The sequence below is a fragment of the Haliotis cracherodii genome, unplaced genomic scaffold, assembly GCF_022045235.1.
Source record: "Haliotis cracherodii isolate W230 unplaced genomic scaffold, xgHalCrac1.p SCAF_2, whole genome shotgun sequence".
NCBI classification, from domain to species: Eukaryota; Metazoa; Mollusca; class Gastropoda; order Lepetellida; family Haliotidae; genus Haliotis; species Haliotis cracherodii.
Window position 1 is genome coordinate 45,613,528 of NW_027266275.1, and position 22,693 is coordinate 45,636,220.

Sequence of the window (22,693 nt, forward strand, 5' to 3'; positions counted from 1 at the left end):
TGAGTTTTGTACGTATTATTATCGTGGTTGGTATTTTCTATGGGTTTGATAAGCGCTTCGAAGTCGGCGTAAATTACGTACGGTACTGGCATTTGATTACAATAATGTTCAAATTTTAATATATTTTTTCCCTCTTTAGGCATATCGATCCTGATAGCATTCTGTCCAACACCTCTACAGTCTTCTTTATGCGCTTCTAATAGATCTTGTCTGCTGTACCCATGCAGGCATCTTTCGCAGAAATATTTCTTTTCCTTATGTTTTGTTTGATCGTATAGCACCCTGTTTAAACTCTTTATCCACGTATAATGATATTTTCCATCTTTTTCGATCAGAAATGAATTGATTCTGGGAATATGTTCCGGAGCGGAGCTTATCCTGTGTACAACAATTCCTTTAGAATGTCCGAAAACATTTATAGCTAAATTATTTTGCTTTTCCACCTTATCAATTTGTGATATTGGTGTAGGTTCGTCTATACCATCGAAGTTGAGTCCATCGTTTTGGGGATAGCTAGAAGGTCTATCCGGATGCTTGTCTACGGGGAACAATGCAGATCTTATCATCATTCTTAAACAATCATCGGATTTATTTTTTACGTTAATTATGGCTTTTTTCTTCTTATAATACGGGGGTATATCTATATAAGATCCACCTTTGAAAGGCATATAATTCGCTATATCTAAATATAAACTATCGATTTTATCCACACCCCAACCCGAACCTCTATTAGTCCAGCGTTCTAAAGTTTCCTGTATCCTCTGAATTGATGTATCTAATGATGCGTTTATAGTATCGGATTCGGTCATAACTTCTTGATTGCTACGGAAATATGGTTCGGTATATTTGACGCTATTGTCTGTGTTACTTTTACTCAATGACATTTTAATCGTCAGCTGGTATTTTATACTTTGTAAATCATCTAACTCCTCGTTAATTTTACTCGATATGATGGGCTTAATATCGTTAACATCCATGTTGGAATTAATATCCATCTTCCAACCTCTTAGATATTTACCAATGCCAGCGGATGTGGGTACAAATATTAATTCTTGTTGTTTATTCTCAACATCAGTATCATCATCAACATCATTATTATTATCTAGTAAAGCGATCAATTCAGCTCTTCTCATTCGAGAATAACCTCTCAGCCCACTGTTTCTCGCTCGAACTTTGAGTTCTCTAACAGTCTGTGGTCTGTTGTATTCCAAACCGAGTAAAGTAATCAATTCAGCTTTTCTCATACGAGAATATCCACGTAGACCACGTTGCTTTGCCATAGCCTTCAACTCTCTGACAAAAACCATAGTGGTTGAATGGTATATGCAAAATGAAACAAATGTCTAATTGGTTGTTTTCATATATCTAAATACGTATTCTCCCCAACCTATTCCTCTCATTGATGTAATCTCTCTTCCTAGCATAAATAATCTGATTCCTGACCCTATCAGCACCGTGTTTCTTACATAAACAATAACGACCTTTGACCCCTATCCCGCATTCAGAACACGTATAGTTTATGTGTCCACGCTTGATGTAATAATTGTGTATACCGCTGTAAATTTCAACACAGCGTCTGTTACATAGAGTCGTCTTCCCCATGAGTGTAAACTTGCAGTTATTCATGGTATATACATCTATCATATCATTTGTCTAAATGCAAATCACATCTACACTAGTGAATAGCTGAAAATGAATACTGCAGATAACCCAATAATAACAAATGCGACCTCTCGGTCTTTCTGAGCCTCTGACGGTGTATAAAACTGACTCATTGTTGGTCTCGGTATTGGGTCGAGTTTTTTCCCATAAATGAGGAAGTATTCGTGCATGGCAGATTCGACATCCTTAAACGTTTGAATTGAATGTCCTTCCTTAATCAGTTTTTCATGAATAAAGTCTAATCTCTTCATTCTCTGCTGCGTATATTGTAACTGAGCTGCTTGGTATTTTTCTAATGCTTTATTATGTCGTTTACGCTCCTCTTCAACTTCTTTAGCGTTTGATTCCCTCATACTGGAAAATAAATAATTACTCCCCGAAAAAGCTAGAGCATTAACAACAGCTCCACCGACCATCATCACAATTGATGCCATAGTATATGAATATAAAATATTCAAATGTTTAATTACTTCATTATGTCTTCCGGGATAAGTCCTTGTTTGATGAGCATATCCTTCGTTGCCATTGCTAATCCAATATCCAGAACCATCATACCTATATCAAATCCATTAAAATCTAGCTTGGGAGGTGTGGCTTTAGTAATCATTTTAGCCATACGGGCATAGCCAATGGCCAAGCCGGTGACCACCGCTGAATGATACGCCGCGTTTACCAACATTTTATCGTCTGTAACTGGAGTAGTCATGCTTCTTATAGCATTATATGAGGACTAACCTCTAATTGAACTTGTTGTTGCGGCGGGGGGTGACGTTTTCTCTTCTCCGGTCTTATAAAAGAACCATACAGCCGCTATACCAGCAACTCCTACTAGTGCCCATGTTTTAATCGGATTTGAATTATTTATTAATTTTGCTTTGCGCGCCAGCCCTCCCTTTCTTCCTGCGGCTATTTTTTGGGGGTTCTAAGTAACTCTGGGTTGTTTTTTTGTTTTCTCATTCACATTTGGTGCATCCTCATTCACATCCTCATTCTGTTCCGTTTCCGCAATCTGTTGTGGTTGCGCAATCTGTTGTGGTGTCACCTGTTGTGTTTCCGCAATCTGTTGAGTCTCCATTTATATTATTTAGTTTAAATTGACAATACCTAGCCATTATTAAAGCTGTGGTGAACGGAGCTAAGAACATTCCGAATCTATGATAAAACTCACAGCTCACTGAGCTTATAGCGTGTTCGATGAATGGGTCTTTCTCTAGAGATTCGCATAAATACATGCGATGTTCTGCTGGGATGGGGAGAAACGTACTAGCTACGACTGTGTTTAGTTGTAATATAGAAGACCCTATCGTTTTAGTCATGGTAGCTCCCAGTCTAGACTCGTAACGCGCGTACAGTTTTTTAATCTCTTCGTCGGTCATGTTATCAATTTTTTCGATGGTATAATTTTCTCCCAAATATTGGGAACATTTTCCACCGGCTACCAAAGCCGCGAGTCTTTCTCTATGTTTATCTGTATGTTCTTCTGTATGTTGATCAGATTCTTTGAGCATTTGTTCGATGAGTTCGTCGCATTCCATAATGTAATACCTAAGGAGATATTTAAGTCTAACATAATATAATATGACATATCCAATACATCCTGTAATAATGAACTGTTGCGAAAGAATGATGATTTCGAACCACATTTTATGTAATATTAACCGCTAATGTTCAATTTGCTACATTTTGCTACATTTTGCTACATTTTTGCTATATTTTGCTATAATTTTGCTATATTTGCTAAGCAATTGCATAAGCAGCTGGTTGATCGGTTTTTAATACGAGTTTACAGTGCTTCGTTGCTGCTAACACTTTTCTGACTTTGTCACGTTCACCCTTGGTATAAATGACATCATTTTCGCGTAAACATTCCTCGAATGAATCTCGGTCTTTGCAATGAAAGAGCGCTACCCATTTGGTCTGCTCTCTGAGATCTTTCAGGACAGAGTTGTATTTTTGAGTAAGTACCCAAACACTATGTTGAGTATGCTGTCCGGAAAATGCTAAATACGAAAGCATATCTTTCTTTTTTGTTAGTTCTTTACTCGCGCTGCAGTCGTCTATTACGAAAAGGGTTGATTCTCCTTTGTATTTTTCGTGACATACTCGGAGACAGTCTTGTAAACGATCGCCCGGATCGACTCTGTGTACCCCGTCGTCATTCATTACCCAATCTCTCGATAAGTATGTTTTATTAACGCTTATAGTCGGGCACAGAATAATAATATGATCGAAAACGTCCCGATAATGACTTTGTAAAATATCTAGAATAAAAGCTGTTTTTCCACAGCCTGTTTGCCCGCATATGATAGCGCAATGCGAATCTTTATGTTACAATGTGTTCTTATTACAAATACCTTGGTACTGTAAGTTTTCCCGCTCTTTATCCGTTCTCCAGAGATCCATGTAACAATAGTATACATCGCTATCGTCGATACTCAAAACCTCATTACCGCTAATTTTAATAGCGATTTTCTTAACGATAGCACGACCTAAGTTCTGAACCGGCTCCCTGTTAACGTCGGTAGAATTCAAAACAATCGTAAATGCTAGTCGGACAGTTCCCGGAACTAACACATCGTGTGCGCCGAGATTAGGAAAGCGAACGAGAAGCATTTGATTCTGATCGATGGTACTAGGGTTATTAGTTATAGTAACAGACTGACGAATTGCCTTGACCCCTAATGGATCTCGAAGTCTACATTGTGGGTTTAACTTGCGTCCGTATTGCGAAGACATTGTTATATTGAAAACATGTACCCTATGTTTAATATAAAAATGACTAATTTTGAACATAATGACTTTGATCTTGATAACATAGCTGATACTAGTACCATCGAAGAGGGTACTGATGAAACCAGCTTTATGAACCCAACCGTAAATGATGCCCTTTTACAATCAACCGTTGATGATTATTACGATGCATTAAAAGATGATAAAAATTATGTTATCCCAATAGGTCGGGACTATTCAAAGTTTATGCTAGATAGTAAAGGAACATTGCGAGTGCGTGACTCTCTGCATATTGAGCTTATGCATTATAGTACTCGTAAGCCCCTAGCCTTGTCTACTATAGCCGGCAGACATAGCCGCGAGTTTGTTCGTGATAAATTAGGTTTTGTAGAATACGGACGACTTCCCGCGAAGACTACTAAGGCTCTTCAGACTATGAGGAAAGAACTCGTTAATACAGATGATTTGGAAGCAGCCTCGATGGTTGCCTCGAACGGACTCGGAGAAATCTTAGATACCTACTACGATAATTCAACGTTACAGGTACCACATTCAGAGTTCAGTATTAGGGAATTACGAGGTCTTGACAAGGCAATGCAAACTATGCGGAGAGAACTCATCAATAATACAGCCAAGCTATCCGAAATCGACAAACATATAGCTCAAGAGAAAACAAAACTCGAACAGGCGGGCGATGAATTCAGTAGACGCCGCGTTGCTGAAAGATTGCGTAACCTAGAAGAGGAAAGATTGGCCCGCCTCGAAGCAGCTTCCAGTAATAGAAAGGCACTTCGTTCGCAAATCAGTCGTATTCGAGATACTATTGATCAAGTCCTCAACGATGATACTACACTGGCCGATAAAATTAAAACATTGTTCAGAGAACAGGGAATAACAATTGCTAGTATTTTAACCGCGTTGGGATTTATTATATCGACTTTGACTCTCTCATTAACAGGTGGCACAGGTGGAGGCGGATCACCGCCTAACGATAAAAACGGTATAAGAGAGTGGATAAAAAAGCATTTAAAAGCATTAGGTTCAGCACTGGGAAAGCTAGCTGAGAAAGCCGCGGCCGCACTTCCCGGTATAATAGGGAGTGTTGTTTCCTGGCTATTGAATTTATTAGCTAAGACCACCACTTGGCTTAGTCAAAACTTGTGGGGGTTGATCGTAGCAATTGCAGGGTTGTTGTACGTATTCGCTAAGAACTATTTAGCCAAATCAGTTCGCTAACCAAATCATGAGTAAGCCAACCGAGACTCCACCCACTACAAGCGCTGTTTTTTCATCGATATGTTGTTGATTTTTAGCCGCAATATGTGGTGACACTTGCGCATCAGTAGATGGTTGAGCGATAGTTGATGTTTGTGGCTTGACTATTCCCTTTTCGCCCGTGATCGTTTGCGTTATTAATTCGACGTTCATATCTGAATTTATACCTGGTTTTTGTTGATCGGTAGCGATAACAATTTTATTATTATAGCCTATCACTTGACCGATCTTAAGTTCCATATTACTCGGAGACATGTATAGTCCCGGTGCATAAACAAAGTCCACTTTGGATTGAGCGTACAGTAATGCATCTTGAAAACGCTTTATAGACGATGGTATGTCAACTGGTGAATTAATGGCGTCCTCCACGTTTGCGACACACTGTTTTGGCGCATCGAACGCCGTCCCAGTACCGACAATGGACGTTCGTGTTTGCGATTGTGCACCGAGAATTGCCCATACATAAGTTCTTATCGATTCATTAACTCTTTCAAATCCTGGGTTAGTAAAATTATTTTCCGTTTTATCATTAAGAAATTCATTCCAAGCGTCTGTTGTATCATTTGGATGCACAAACTTTGTTATGATATAAGGAATGCCACTCTCAAAGTTCATACGATCTGCTCTAAACTGTTTATCCGAGAGAGCAAAGCTTGAAGGGATCACACCCTCTTTAATTAAATAATCGCTTTTATCTTTAATAGTTCTTTGTCCAGAGTACGGAATACCTAGACCATGGCTAGGTCCTTTAATGCGCCAATCTTTACTCGTAGAAACATTAAATTCATTACAAATACGTTCGAAGGCCCTCTTATCATAAATATTATTTGCGTGATTCCATGCTGGATCCAGCGGTAATGGAGCATTAATTTCTTTAAGTATACATCTAATCTGATAGTACACGTGAAATAATATAACAGACTTATATAGTTTAAATCCTGGGGCATTAACAGATACGCCACATCCCGTTGTGGCACACCATACAGCAAAGTTTAACTGATTCTGCCAAAATTGCATCGGATTGTGAAACCAATCGTTCACCATTTTATCGTTAGTTGCCGTGAAACTGTATTTTTCAAAGATATCGTGGAATTTAACTAAAAATTCAGCACCAGAGGCAGTTACTATAATCGATTGATTAGTAATGTATCTCGATTTCGTATTTAAGTTATGATATAGTATCATTGTATATTTAATATGTATGTTACACTCCCGGGAATAACAAATGGCCAGTCTATTCAACTGCTTCATACTATCGATAACTCGGATGGACAACTCGAAGTCGCTCTATGCGATGTAACGTATTACCAACGGTGGACCAATATAAGTGCTGCGAGAGGAAATAATGAGATATTTGTAATAGATGACCAAAATAGAATTAATAGAATTATTACTATACCTGATGGGTATTACAGCATAAGCTCACTCAATGATGAATATTTTAAGTCTGATGAGGAATTTTATAATACTACTAAAATTAGTATCACACAAAATGAGGCCACTGGGGCAGTGACAATCATCAATGGAAACACAAATATACTTATTGGTGAGAACTTAGCATACACACTTGGATTTAATCGGGCAATAACATTATCACGCGGCTTAAAAGTGATTGCAAGTATTAACAACTTACCCGATTTAGTTCCCTATAAAGAGTTGTTCATCCATCTTGATCAAATAAGCACAACGGATAATATTCAACTAGAAAGTCCTTCAACTCTGCTCAGAAGTGTTCCAGTGAAAGATGAAAAATATAATAGTGGTAGAACGGAATCTTTCTCGTTATTACAATATAAAAATTTAAAGCGGGGTATTATTTCAGACCTCAAAATTTCTGTATTAGATGTAAAACACCAACCTGTACATATAGGATACTTAAGTGTAACACTCCATATTATAAATAATGGTTGATTCCATATTTAAGTTATGATATAGTATCATTGTATATTTGATATGTATGTTACACTCCTGGGAATAACAAATAGTCAGTCTATTCAACTGCTTCGTACTATCGATAACTCAGATGGACAACTCGAAGTCGCTCTATGCGATGTAACGTATTACCCGAGGTGGACCAATATTAATGCTACGAGAGGTTATAATAATGAGACAGAAATAAATGGTCAAAAATACATTATACCTGATGGGTATTACAGCGTATGCTCACTCAATGATGAATTTTTTAATGGAATTAGTCTAACACAAAATGAGTCAAATGGGTCAAATGGGTTACTGATTTTAAACGCTGGAAAAAAGGATGTAAAGCTTTACAGTAACTTAGCATACACACTTGGATGGGGAGGAGAAATAACAGTAATCAAGACATCAGATCAGGGACTCTATTTACCCGATTTAGTTCCCTATAAAGAGCTGTAAATACTAACAACCATAAATAATGGTTGATGCATCAGGCCCTGGAACACTCAGACAATGTAATACAATTGCGCTTTCCGATCTCGGAGACACAGAAGGATTCGGTAAACCCGGTACCAATGGTAAGTTATACGCTTTACACTTACACAATAATGTATACAAGCGGAAAGAAGTCACATTCACGGGTAATCTAGAAGATTTAAGCGATGTCGACGTTAGTAGACTCCTTAAAACCACTCCGTACAATATTATTTACAACAGTGAGAAAAAATGGACTATGGTCGAAGCAAATATCAAGTGGCTACTGAATATCGTCATTACCCCACCTTATGCGATGATGGGTAAGGGACATAATTTAACTAAGATAATAAATAGTGGCATCGTACTCGCGGCCTATATCCCGTCAAAACGAAAAAGTGTGTTAGTCACTCCCCTGCCAGAAAAACCAGGTCATATGTTATATAGTCGTCTGGCAATCCAAAATGTTAGTTTAAATTTGGTTACAGAATTCGATGATATTAAACAGAACTTGAGTGCAATACCTAATATTTCTACGCTTATTATTGAAGTCTTGTTCGGAGATGCACCGGTAGATGCCTTCGAAATATTACCAGGTCTATCGATTAAATGGCTCAAGAAACACGAGCGTCAACGTTGCAGTATTATTCATGTAGGTGCATCACCCGTTACAACCCTCGAGGGGGTTCAAATTATTAAAAGTGACAGAATTTCTCTTACTAAGATATTCTTACCGTATAATATACATTTGATAAGGTTGATGTATACTATCAAAACATTTAAGCAAGACCAATTAAAGACTATTATATATTCGTAATATACACTATGAGTTTATATCCAGCGCTCGATGAAAAGATGGAAACTGTTGATGGATTTCGATTACATCAAATAAGCGACATAAAACATCGAATAAAAAAGGATAGGGAGTTGAGACTTGGATTGTATAAAAAGTATCGCAGAGCCGTGAATGCTCTGGACGGAGTTGACACCGCTCTTGTAGTAGCTGGCATGGGACTCGGTGTAGCCGGTGTCGGTTTACTATCAACTATAATCGCCGCGCCTATCGTGCTCGGCATGGAAATAACCGCTGGAGTCTCAGGACTGGCAGGAATAGCGATAAAATTCATTTCTCGTAGGTTGCAAAAGAAAGCATTAAAACACGATAGTATTCGGATACTCGCCGAAGCAAAGTTGAACAGCATTGAGGATCATATTTCGACAGCAGTGGCCGATTGTAAGATATCCGAGGATGAGTTTCGTTTAGTGCTGTCGGAACTCTCAAAATACAATGAAATGAAGCAGGAGATTCGATCAAAATCTCGTAAGACCAGTGGTATTAGCGAAGATGAGAAAAAAAAGTTCATAGAACAAGGGAGGCAACAAGCGCGTCAATTATTCCGTGCCAAAACCAAAGAACTGGTTGGAGATTCAAAATAAATTGCTTACTATCGTGTGATTACATTTAGACAAATGCTTACATAAATATATAATAATGGAAAAAACTATTAAATGGAGAGAATTACCACAAGGTTTTTATTATATCAGTGATGTCAAACCAACCAAATACGGTAATCAATTGTTTCTTATCAATTTACAAAAAGAGTGTAGTTATATAGTCTGGTCTCCTAGTAAAATGAACGAAGAACTTAATAAAAATGTTGAATATCGCTTTATCGATAAAAATAATGAAGAATATTTTTATTACCATTTAGACTCATCTAAAGCAATGATTGGACCCAGGTATTGGTGAGCTAGAGTCAATTTAGTTTAATCTCATGACTATCGTTGAATCGCATAATCATTTTGGCATAAAAAATGCTACCTGTAGTAGCAGTATAGGTATATGAATCCGGCTCCAGTGGAAGTGGTCCAGAACCCCCATTACCTATACTACTCCTCTTCTTGCTTGATCAAATTTCAATTTGTAATATGTACCAATGAAATGCCATATAATCAATAAATAAGATTTTTTTCCAAAAACATGATTTGTTTTGCTTCATTAGCATAAAGATATATAATACTGATCAGCCATAACATAGGTGCTGAACAAATATGAAATGTACTAATGCCCTGAATGTTTTCCTACTATAAATACTTAACAAAAGTTGTAGTTCCACCATAGTAGACAAATGACATTCATATTTTTTCTGTACTTTATTTAGGTGTTTTCTATGGATGCCATTAGTCTTATGCACCAATTTGGGACAATTGTATTCTGTTTTATATTCCCATGAAACTACACTGTCCCGATATAACAAGTACTGATACCGTTCCAAACTAATCTGTTAATCTCACCAGGGCCAAATGCCAAATCACATAGCCAATGACTTTCCATTTTGCTGTTTTGCCACTTTTAGCAATATTGCCACTTTTAGCAATATTGCAACAATATCATGGTGGCAGACACCAGCAATAAGCTTCACACATTGGACCCATGTCGCAAAACAACTTGTGAACAATGCATGCCCACATATCTCAGTCTGAGGAGGATATTTACCATTAAAATAACACAGAATATTACAACAGGTACCTGTAACTTTTTCTTTTTCTCAGTACAAACTGGAAGTCTGGACATGAAATTTAAGGATATCATTATACAAGAACTGATGTTTGTTCATTAAATACCATTAACATCCGAAAAGGACAAAATATGAAATTGAACAATTTTCTTCTCCAAAAATGTTTTAGGAGGATATTTACCATTAAAATAACACAGAATATTACAACAGGTACCTGTAATGCACAGGCTAACATTATTTACCAGAAGCAAGTCATGAAGAAAATTTGCATCCGGATACCTTCCGGAAACCTTCCAGATGCCTTCAACAACCTTCAAATTGCTTGGTATTTTCAAGTTAATTTTTTTATGTGTTTCACACTTAAGTGAACAAAATGCACCCCCCAAATTTTGACATTTTTTTTGGAAGGTTTCCAGAAGGTATCCGGGCCGGATCCAAAATGGGAAGGTATCCGGAAGGTTTCCGGAAGACGGAAACCTACACTTTTTTTGCTGTGGATGGTCCGGAAGTAGAGAATCATGGGTTTGACTTCCACTTCAATGGAGGTAAGGGTAACCGTTCATCATTTCTGAGCTTCAGTAGACTTTCAAAAGCGTGATGTACCACCTTGCCTGCATAAATCGGCCACGGCAATGTCTGGTGGAAATGTTGAGATGATGTAGGAGCATTGGAGGTTGGAGTACAGGCATAAGATGATATAACTCTTCAACGAGTTCCACAAAGCTGTAGGCCTCAATATAATCCAGCTGGGGTGAATGTCAGACTGATTAACTTCCTCATATAGGTCCGATTTCGCCTCAGAATGACCGTGGGTAACTCCCGGGAGGGGTGGATGTTTGTCATAATCATACTCAAAATGTTTCCGATGCAGTTCATCATCCACTGGTGTCCAGACTCCGCTATGAGTAAGGTCCGTGCGGCTTGTGACGACTGCCCGTGTATAATAGAACACAATGGAACACCGCTAGGCTTTCCCATGATGTAATCTCTTTCTCGGACAGGAGCCCTGGCGGTCAGCTGAGGTTCCCTTGTTTGATGGTAACTATGCGGTATGAGAAGCGAAACTCAAACAGTGACTCCATCATCTTCTGCTGGTTGAAGAGCTGTTCCAAAATGTTCATAGAGAATGCCGAAGTAGATTCATTGGACACAGTAGTACGAAGAGATGCTGTGACAGGGTCAGAGGCTAGGTCTGAGTCAATAGCTGCAATCACATGGACCTTCTTCTTAGCAGCTTCTCTTCATCTAGTTTTAGTCAAGGCTTCTGCTAGTTTGTTGAAGGCCTTCTTACACGGATTAGAGCACTGATCGCATCTTGCCTCTCTGTACATCAAGCAGTTGGTGTGAGAATCTCAGATGATCATGAAATGACCACACTTCTTACAAACAGGAGAGGCGGAGACTCCATGACGACTTCACAAACACCTCACACCAGCAATACTTACGTGAGTACGATTGTCACTACAATTAGCAGCTCTTAATATGACTTAATATATCTGTTTTAAGAAAACTATAGACCAATCTTAGATTAAATGTGACTAAATGAAGTGCTAGATCGTCACAACTATAACAATAGGTGTTGACTCCAGCAAACACAGGAAAGAAGTTAGGTTTCCCGCCATTATGCACGTCATAGCTTGAGTTGCTATAGTGCTATTCGGGAACAACTAATTGTGTTTAAATGACAATGAAGAGGACGTCTGTTGAAAATCTGAAAATTTAGTTAGTGTGACTGAAGCCAAAATAAAGGATTTATGGCAAAGATGTAATAGAGGTAGGGGATTCGCAAGAATTACACGCTTTTTCTTTGAGATTTTGCCTTCCAGTGAAAGAGGGATTCATAGAAAGGACCAATCATGAAGCCTTTTGACAATTCACTCTTAACTAGTTCATGTAACACCTCTGGGTCTTTGTGTGCAGGCAGTAGATTCTTGCAGATAGTAGTCTGAGAAGGAATCTGCTGAATACCAGTGCAGAATCCAAACTTAAAGCCAGCAATTAAGGTCTTTATAAAGTCCTGTCGTGGATGTCTATTTAGTCTTGCCTTGAGTGTATCCACTTCTTCTGTAGATGGGATGGCAGAGGGTCACTTGTTATCTTTCTTTCTATTCTGTGATGCTGGTGCTGAAGATGATGCTGTTGATTCCTCTGGTTGTGTCTTGTCCGTGGTTTCCCTCCTTCCTTCTCCAAACCAGCACTGAAATGCTGGGTGGGGTCCCTTTTCAGATAGTAGTACATAAATGTGGGAACCAGCAGTTAGCATGTGTACATTTGTCAGAGTTGAAATTGTTTCACAGGGGCAGTCCTTGGAATATCACTATGTTCCTCCCAAACTTGCCCGTTCAATTGGACTGACGATGATAAGTGGACATCTCCTGGTTCTCTGTGCGAGGCTTGGCAGTGGGCGCATGTCCAGTGATGACTAAGAGGAAAACTCAGACATATGTCCTATGTCGTCACGTAACTGACATGCATAGACCTTGCGGCAAGTGAAAAATGCCCCATATAGGTCATCGTCAAGAACGGACCAGTTCACCTTCCAATTGTGCTGTTCTAACAAGGCTGCAGCCTTGGCAGAAAATCTCTGATGCTAGACATAGAAGAGATGGCCTCAGTAGTTGTTATTCTTATCCACAATATGCTTCTCATAAGCATTCAGTTCTACTTATCATTGCGGCCATGTAGCACACATGATGCGTTTGTACTTGCTGAATGCTGTGATAAACATGGCGAAGGTCAATGACTGCTGTAGTCTGCGGTCGACTGGATTTTGTTACTGTAATTGCAAATTATCAATTTGGACTCAGGTCAGTTGGTACTTCATCGGGAGTGAGTAGAGAGTGAGTGAGTTCACATCCTTACCATCTATGATCAGTTTCCTAAGATTTTGACTTCTTGAATAAAAGTTGCAAGCTGCACAGGCAAGGTCACGGGCTCCATTGACATTGGATCGTGAGCATACCTTGCTGTTGCCAATGTGAAATTGGGACCAGAAGGGGCCAGATTCAGCAAATTCACATTTGTCCTTGGAGCTGGTGATGTGAGGGGTGGCACAGAAACTGCAGAATTTCCATGTTGGATGTGCATAATCTGCTGTATTGACAAACACTGTAAAGTCTGAACTTGGTTTGCATGGTTCGGTTGTGTGTCGATTCCCCTGCTGCACTGCTATCACCTGGAGTGGAATGTTCAGTAGGCCAATCTGAGTTGTGTAGATGAATATTGTCCTTATAGAATTGTGGATATTGGGATTAGCTCAAGTTGCGGTGTGGCTTTATTCCAAAAACGTCTTCAATATAGTCACACACATAAGTGACAGACCAATTCCTGGGAAATTCTGACATGCTGGGAAAATTATTAAAACAATAATTATATTTTACTTCCCAATACATCATCGGTTATTTTCTTATATGTATATCCAATACATATTTAAGAATGAATCATTATCTTAGAAAATTTCGTAGTATCTCTATGCAAAAAATAGCTATACCTACGACTGCCATGCTTGATGTCCTTCACTCTGCCATATACCATTCCGTTGCTCTCTTAATTATCATGAATTAAGAATAAAAATACCATTTGCTTCTAAATTTGTTTTTTTTAATAGGTATTTCTTTATAGTTTATGTCCTCCCTGAAATATATGATTAGGCCAACGCCTGATTTACCTGGTCAATTTTTTACTCTATCTTACTGAGGCTTACTGAGTTATAATTGGGAAGGGTGAATTTTGACTTTTGTGAGAAATGGGTCTTCTTGGAAACGATACTTTTTCTTCCAGTGGTTGTTACTACAAACAGTACCAACTTTCAACAAAACTGGGTGAATAATGGCTACAAACATGTTTTTTTCTTTCAAACATGTTTATTCAGCTTTAGCAATATTGAGAAGTTTATATTAAGTTTGTAGTTTAATGTCTCACTCACCAATATTAAACACTCACCTACTCCATACACAATTGGAAAGGGCACTCCATTCACTAGTCTAGTGTTGATTTCTGTAAACAAAAATATTCAAATAAATGTATTCTCTCCATTTTCATAAAGAGAGATAACTCTCTTATCATCAAATGGAAGAATAAAATAAAATGAGTTTAGTTTAAGACAAATGGATCAGACATTAGCTGTGAAACATACATGGTTGTCTCCAAAAATTATATTATATAAGGTTCTGTGGCTTATCTGAAATCAGGGACATTCCTAGCAATAAACTCATTTCAATAATTGTCCCTCAACCAAATTCTAGACCAAACCTTAAGTATGAGTTCCCAGACTAAATTTAATTGAAATAAGACCTTTTAGTCCAATATGATAACTGATGATGGGAAGTCCTATCTGGTGAACTTCCTAATCTTTCTAATCAGCTTATCAGCCTATCAGCCAATTAGTATCAAGGCTTCTAAATTCTTTTTCTACATTTTTTTTAATCACTTTATTTCATTTTGAGGATACAGACACACTCCATTTCGAAGAAAAAATTTGATGGACAATGTTATTATGTTATGCACATATTACTAGTGCTGTGTAAATACATGTACTGGAGTAGTATAGGTAATGGTGGTTCTGCCACAACTCCACTGGAGCCAGATTTATACCCCAATACTACTACTACAGGGGTAATTTTTTATGTAAAAATGATGATGCGATTCAACGATCGTCATGAGACTAAACTAAATTGTAATGAAACTTTTCTCTATTATTTTTACTCTCCAGTCCAGAGACTCCGGCTGCTACTTCCATACCAAGTACGATAGGTGTGGCAAATATACTTTATAATAAACCAACACAGGCTACGCCAATTCCCATGCTAGCTGTTACATTGCAGTGTCAACTCCATCGAAAACATTCACAGCTCTCTGATACGTTTTATATAATCCAAGTCTCAACTCCCTCTCCTTCTCTATTCGATGTTTTATGTCACTTATTTGATGTAATCGAAATCCATCAACAGTATCCAGTATATAGATAGACCCAGTATTATACTTAAGGTTTCATCTGGCATATCCCCCAACAAGACTTCAATAATAAGTGTAGAAATACCAGGTATAGAATTATAAGTTATGTTTTCATCAGTTGAATTCAGTAACAAAATTTAAACTAACTTCTTTTAATGCTGGACAAACCAATAAAATATGGCCTGGGTTTTCTGGCAGGGGAGCGACTAACACGCTCTTTCGTTTTGAGGGGACATAAGCCCTAAGTACGATCCCACTATTTACCGTATTTGCTTGAGTATAGTGTGCACCCGAGTATAATGCACACACCCACTCTAGCAGATTCAGTATTTTGGAAAAAAGAAAATTCAAATATTATGTGCAGAAAAAATTACACCGTACCCCTTCAGTGAATTCCGGCAAACGAACGGGTGATGAGAAACTTGGTCAGTACAAATTTAAAATTTGAGATAAAAAAATCACAGACTTGTTGATTTACCATTTAAATTGTATTTTTTGTTCTGCAAGGCCTTGTTTTACATTCAGGGATTAAGATTACCTTGTGTATTTTCTCATAAACTAAGCTGGAAACAGCAATCAGCTGTACACACGTTTTCTTGGAATATACCAGTAATTCGGTCAAGACACACCCAGTGATATAACTTTACAGGATTTTAATGCAAGGATCCGCAAAATTGTATCTGAAACTATTTTTTATCAGGAATAACATATTCCAATATCTTGTTATTTTAGTTGAGCTTTTACTAAATATATTTAAAACAATTATAACCCTATGTGAAGCAGCTTATTGCTATTGCCAGGTATTATTTTTCACATGGAACTAGTTTCACCAGTCACCATTGAGGCTCCCGTGCACATGATCGCGAGAACTATGTGCTGACATAGAATCGTCAACTATAACAAATATGAATTTTAACGAGTCAAAGTATGGCACTTATGATATATAAATCCATTCTCTGTCAACTGAAGTTTGTTTCAAGGCGTCAATAGCGGTAATCTGACTGTGGTTGCTGTTAAAAACGGTGAGTTGTGTGATTTTCCGATCGCTTCACACACGATTTCGCAGAAATTAATTAAAACAATATTAAAAGGAATTTTTAATAAAATTTATGAAATAAGTTATAAACACAAGTCCAGATATACATAGAACACTTTTTATAGCTAGACTGTGTAATTACATGATTAATTTGCGTACTTCAGTATGGATTTGTTGACATGGTATTTCCGGTCACGGTAATGTCTTTCCGTTGGGGGAAAAAACCATCAAAACTCATTATTGCATGTGTAATGCACACCCCCATCTAGACAGCTGTGTTTTTAAAAAAAAGGTGAGCATTATACTCAAGAAAATATGGTATTATCTTTGTTAAATTATGTCCCTTACCCATCATCACATATGGTGGGGCAATGACGATATTCAGTAGCCATTTTATTTTTGCTTCGACCATAGCCCATTTATTATCATCATTGCGAAAAAGATTGTATGAAGTGTTTTTATGGAAACGACTAACGTCAGCATCATTTAAATCTTCTAGATAAGGTGCTGGTCCTGTGAATAAAAACTTCTTTCCGCTTGTATACATTATCTTGTAAGTGTAAAGCATAATAACTTGCCTTCGGTACTGGGTGTTATCAAATCCTTCTGTGTCTCCAAGAAGGAAAACCGCAATTGTATTACATTGTCTAAGGTTATGCGTTCCAGGGCCTGAAGAATCAATTCCATTCTACCACTGTTGTATTTTTTATCTTTGACTGGAATAGCTCTTAAAGGAGTTGAAGGACTTTCGAGATGAATATTATCCGTTGTGCTGATCTGATCAAGATGGATGCATGACTCTTTATAGGGAACTATATCTGGTAATTTAACTCCATGTACTGATGTGTTGATTGTTACTTCTCTTCTTATAAATCCAAGTGTATTTGCTAAGTCCCTGTCAAGTTTTATAGAATTTGCTCTACTGCTTAAAATCAGCACCCCATTCTACTCATTTTGTGTGAGACTAGCTCCCAAAGGCTCCCATCATTGAGTGAGCATATGCTGTAATCCCCATTAGATACAGTATGACGGTCTTTATCTAGTAATAACTTATTATTACCTCTCGCAGCACTTATATTCATCCACCGTGGGTAATACGTAGAGAGCAACTTCAAGTTGCCCCACCGAGTTGTCGATAGCGTGAAGCAGTTTAATAGACTAACCATTTGTTATTCCAGGGAGTGTAACATACATATTAAATATACAAAGATACTATATTGTAACTTCAATATGAGAGGTGTTAATACCGAAAGTAGTATCAAAGAAACCTACCTTACAAACCAGTCGATTTTAGTAAGAGTCTCTGGAGTTTTTTGTTCAGTTTCCTGATATCTTTAAAAAATACAGGTTCACAGCAACTAGCGCCAAAATGGTACATGATTGGTTCCACAATCCGATGCAATTTTGGCAAAACCAGTTAAACTTTGCCATATGGTGTGCCACAACAGGATGTGGTGTATCTCCCATTACCGCAGGATTGAGCATGGAATGCTTCAAATAATCCATACAATAGGTTCGCATATGAGCGTATTTGTCAGGAATTATATGTTTCTACGAGTAAAGATTGGTGTCTGCATGGAGTTAACCATGGTCTAGGTATTCCTTACGCTTGTGAGCACTCTGTTAAAGAAGTCAGCGATGATTTACTGAAAAGAGGCCAGTCCTTCCGAGCCTTGCTCTCTTGAGTAACGAGTGGAGAGACGATCATATGAACATTAAGGGTGGTGCTGCTTTCACCGTCCAAAAGGTTGAGCAACCACCTGGAAACGCATGGAATGAATTTCTATATGATAAAACAGAAAATGATTTTACTAACCCAGGAGTTGTAAGAGTTAATGAATCAATAAGAACTTATGTATGGGCAATTCTTGGTGCACAATTGCAAACATGAACAGGAATTATTTGTTATAGGTTATAATAATAAAATTGTGGTTGATACCGATAAACAAAAAACAGGTATAAATTCAGATATTAACACCAAATTAATAATGCATACAAACACAGGCAAAACAGGAATAGTCAAGCCACAGTCATCTACTGTAACAGAAGTGCCACAGCCACAAGTTGTAAAACCACATATTGCAGCCAAAAATCAACAACATATCGATGATTTGGATAAATAGTCTTTACCGGATATGCACAACAGCCCGGCAATTGCTACGATCACTGCCACAACTTTTAACTAAGCCAAGTGGCGGTCTTGGCTAATAAATTCAAGAGCCAGGAAACAATACTCCCTGTTATACTGGGAAGTGCAGATGCGGCTGTCCCTAGTGCTTCTCCTAATGCCTTTATCATGTTGCCTTCTAATGCTTTTTTATCCACTCTTTTACGGATCTGACCTACGTGTTGTAGGCGTACCGCCTGTACCTCCGGTTAACGCGAGAGTCAAAGTTGATATGATAAATCCCAATGCGGTTAAAATACTGGTAATGGTTATCCCCTGTTCTCTGAACAATGTTTCAATTTTTTCGGCCAGTGTAGTGCAGTGAATGAAGTGCCTCTCTATTAGTGGAAGCTGCTTCGACGTGGGCCGATCTTTCGTCTTCTAAGTTATGCAATCTTTCCGCAATGCGGCATCTACTGAATTCATCGCCTGCCCGTTCAAGTTGTGTTTTCTCATAAGATATATGCTTGTCGAGTTCATCTAACTTGGCTATATTACTGATGAGTGATCCCCACATTGTTTGCATTGCCTTGTCAAGACCTCGTAATTCCCTAATATTGTACTCCAAGGATGGTACCTGAAACGTGGAATTTTCATAAGTTTCCAAGATTTCTTCGAGTCCATCCAAGACCTGCTTAGCGCGTTGTGGTATGTCTTCCAAATGATCTTTATCTAAGGAAGGCAAAAGCCACAAAAGTACACTGAACATAGTACACACCAGATTAAAACTTGGGCTCCCTATGGGATAGGTGTTATAGCAGTGGTATAGTTGTTTTTTAAGACTGGAGAAGAGAAAACACCACCAGTCAAGGTTCAATTAGAGTTAAGCCTTCATGTAATGTTATAAAAGCATGACTACTCCAGTTACAGACGGTAAAATGTTGGTAAATGCAGCGTATCATTCAGCTGTGGTCAGCGGCTTGGCCATTGGCTATGCTCGTATAGGTAAAATGATTACTAAAGCCACAGCACCCAAACTAGATTTTAATGGTTATGATATTGGTATGATGGTCTTAAATGTAGGCCTAGCTATGGCTACTGAAGATATGCTAATCAAACAAGGGCTTATCCCAGAAGACATAATGAAGTAATTAAACATTTGAATATATATAAATATACTGAACAGCATTGAAAACGCACCAGCAATAGATCTTGAAATATTACAAAAACAACTTGAGCAATGACCGATTTTGATTAGAACAGACATAGACGGATTAATAACAAAGACGACAAAGGAAACAGGAATACCACACAGTAATTACATTTACGTCATCAGTGTAAGGAAGACACATAGGGTTAAAATGAAAAGTCAATATCTGATATGTCCGCCATTGACAGCTCATTTATTGAATAAGTCTGCGAATAGTGTTCTGGGGCATTCCACTCTTGACGTTGTGTATCTTCATGTTCTCTCAGGTTCTGTACTGGATCCAGTAGACCCAGGTAATCCCATAGATATTCAATTGGCGATAGATAGGGTGACAGGGCTGGCAATGGAAGCAGAGGCACATTATTGTTCGCTAGGTACTGTGTTGAAACATGTGCTGTGTGCACTCTTGCATTATCTTGCTGGAAGGTGTGCATATCCTGGTGCTGATGAAAAAATGGGATGACGTGACTTGCCAATATGTTATTCCTGTAGTAAAGGGCATTAACTCTTCTACGACAAATATGGAGCTCTGTTCGATGGTTACGAATGATGCCGCCCCACACCATGACACTCCCTCCCCCCCATCCATCTGTCTGTACAACGCAGTCATTGCAGCCACACTCGCAGTCGACCATCAGCATTCCGTAAATGAAAACTCATCAGAGAACAGCACATCATGACACTGCCGCAATCTCCAATGAGGATGCCTTTTGGCCCAACGCAGACGTTCATTTCGATGTCGATCAGTGAGTATGGGTCCAACATATGGATGTCGAGCACATAGCCCTACTGAGCGGAGACGTTGACGTACAATTCCGTCGCCCTTGTACGGTTGCTGCAGTCCTGGTAGCCGGAAGTGTACGATCACGAAGATGCCGACGAACAATATGACGATCCTGACGTGGTGTAGTTACACGACGTTGACCCAGATGTGGTCGATCTCTGGTGGTTCTTGTCTGCTGGTATCTGCTCAGTAGCCTGAGGACTGTTGAATGATGGCATTGAAACCGTTGTGCAACGACTCTACTTGACGTACCAACTTGAAGCATGCCCAAGGCACATTGACGTTCCTCTGCTGTTAATCTTGGCATTTCTTGTGTCAGTACCCTTTATGTCTGCAGCAACAAGTGATGTGGCTTTTAAAAGTCTGTCTTTTATAGACTTATTCTGCATGCTTCCCGTGAAACAAAACACGTTTTCCATGATGTGCACGCAATTTGTTGCGTTTTGGCGATTTCGCTCACAAAAAATTTAGGAATGTGTTTTGACGAGCTGTTCTTCTTCATGCTTCATCCAGAACGTCGTATATTACTCATTCACTTATATATTTTCATATGACTTAAGCCCAGATAAAACTACATCCTTTTTCATGGTTGTGCGTTTTCAATGCTGTTCAGTATATATTATTGTTGAACACAAAATGGCATCAATCGCAATGATGGTCAGTAGAGCTATTGTTAATGCTCTAGCTTTTTGGGGGAGTAATTTTTTATTTTCTACTATGAGAGAATCAAACGCTAAAGAAATAGAAGAGGAGCGGAAATGGCATAATAAAGCATTAGTACAACTTGAAACAGCCCAGTCACAATGGTCCAGAAGAAGGACCCAGGGATTAGATTTTATTAATGATGAGTTTCATTAACAAAAACATTCAATTCAAACGTTTAAGAATATTGAATCTGCCATGCACGAATACTTCCTTGTTTACGGAAAGACACTTGATCCATAAGGCCATCAACAATCACTCAGTTTTATACACCGTCAGAAGAATAAAAAGACAGAGATAGCATTTATAACTTTTGGGTTGAAGGTAGTTGTTATTTTTAGCAACATAACCTATGAGCAATTACGCATAAGCTATGAGCTTCTAATAATCATGATGGCTCAAGTACGAGCTATGAGCTATTAATAGCCATGACAGCTTGGCTGAGTCTTACCAGATATGACCTGACAACATACTATTAATAACCATGAAGCCGAGGCTGGGCAGAGACTCGGTTGATTTGCATTTAGACAAATGACATGATAGGTGTATAACAACAATGAATCTGTGTAGATTTACACTCATGGGAAAGCCCATTATGTGTGGCAGGCGTTGTGTGAAAGATTTTTGTGGAATTCAGGCTTACTACATGAGACAGGGAAATATAAACTATACATGTCCTGTATGTGGGATAGGGGTCAAAGGTCATTACTGCTTATGCAAGAAACAAGGCGCTGATAAGATCAGGAACCAGATTATTTACGCCAGGAACAGAGATTACATCAATAAGAGAAATAGGTTGGGGAGAATACATGTTTAGATATATGAAAAATAACCATTTAGACATTTGGCTCATTCTGCATATACAGTCAAGTCTCGCTATTCCCACACTCGTTAATCCGACAATCGTCTTTATCCGACACTAATGATGGGAACCGATTAAATCAGCGCTATTTAGACTTGTTAGTCCAACAGTCTCGCACTCCGACTCCGACACACCTAATTTGCAACGAATTACCGAAATCACTCATTAATCAATCTCGTTAATCCGACACAGTGATCAGCGTACTCCGTGGTCATCTGCCCGCGAGTACACAGCCCGTGTTTTGATGCGAGATGAATCGGCTGGTAGCTGCATATTACAACGACTGCAGAGATAAACCTGCTTAACAATAAACAATTAATGCTTTAAATAAAGAAAACAGGATAATTCACATGCTTAGATTACCTCAATCTTATTAAAATCAGATACAAGTTCTCGCTATTGACGAGGACATCCCATTACAGGTCACTTCAGAACAACATTTTGCGAACTGTGACCTACCTT

At 38.4% G+C, this 22,693-nt stretch overlaps 1 protein-coding gene across 3 annotated transcripts in view; it reads right to left on the reverse strand.

The window, feature by feature from the left end:
* The window catches only part of LOC139468148 (protein N-terminal asparagine amidohydrolase-like), a 638,951-nt gene that overhangs the window by 212,564 nt on the left and 403,694 nt on the right, over positions 1-22,693 (reverse strand). For all 3 annotated transcript variants that reach the window (XM_071249923.1, XM_071249922.1, XM_071249924.1), the window contains one exon: positions 14,520-14,573. In XM_071249923.1, coding sequence (XP_071106024.1) covers positions 14,520-14,573 — 54 coding nt within the window. The remainder of the gene's footprint in view (positions 1-14,519; positions 14,574-22,693) is intronic.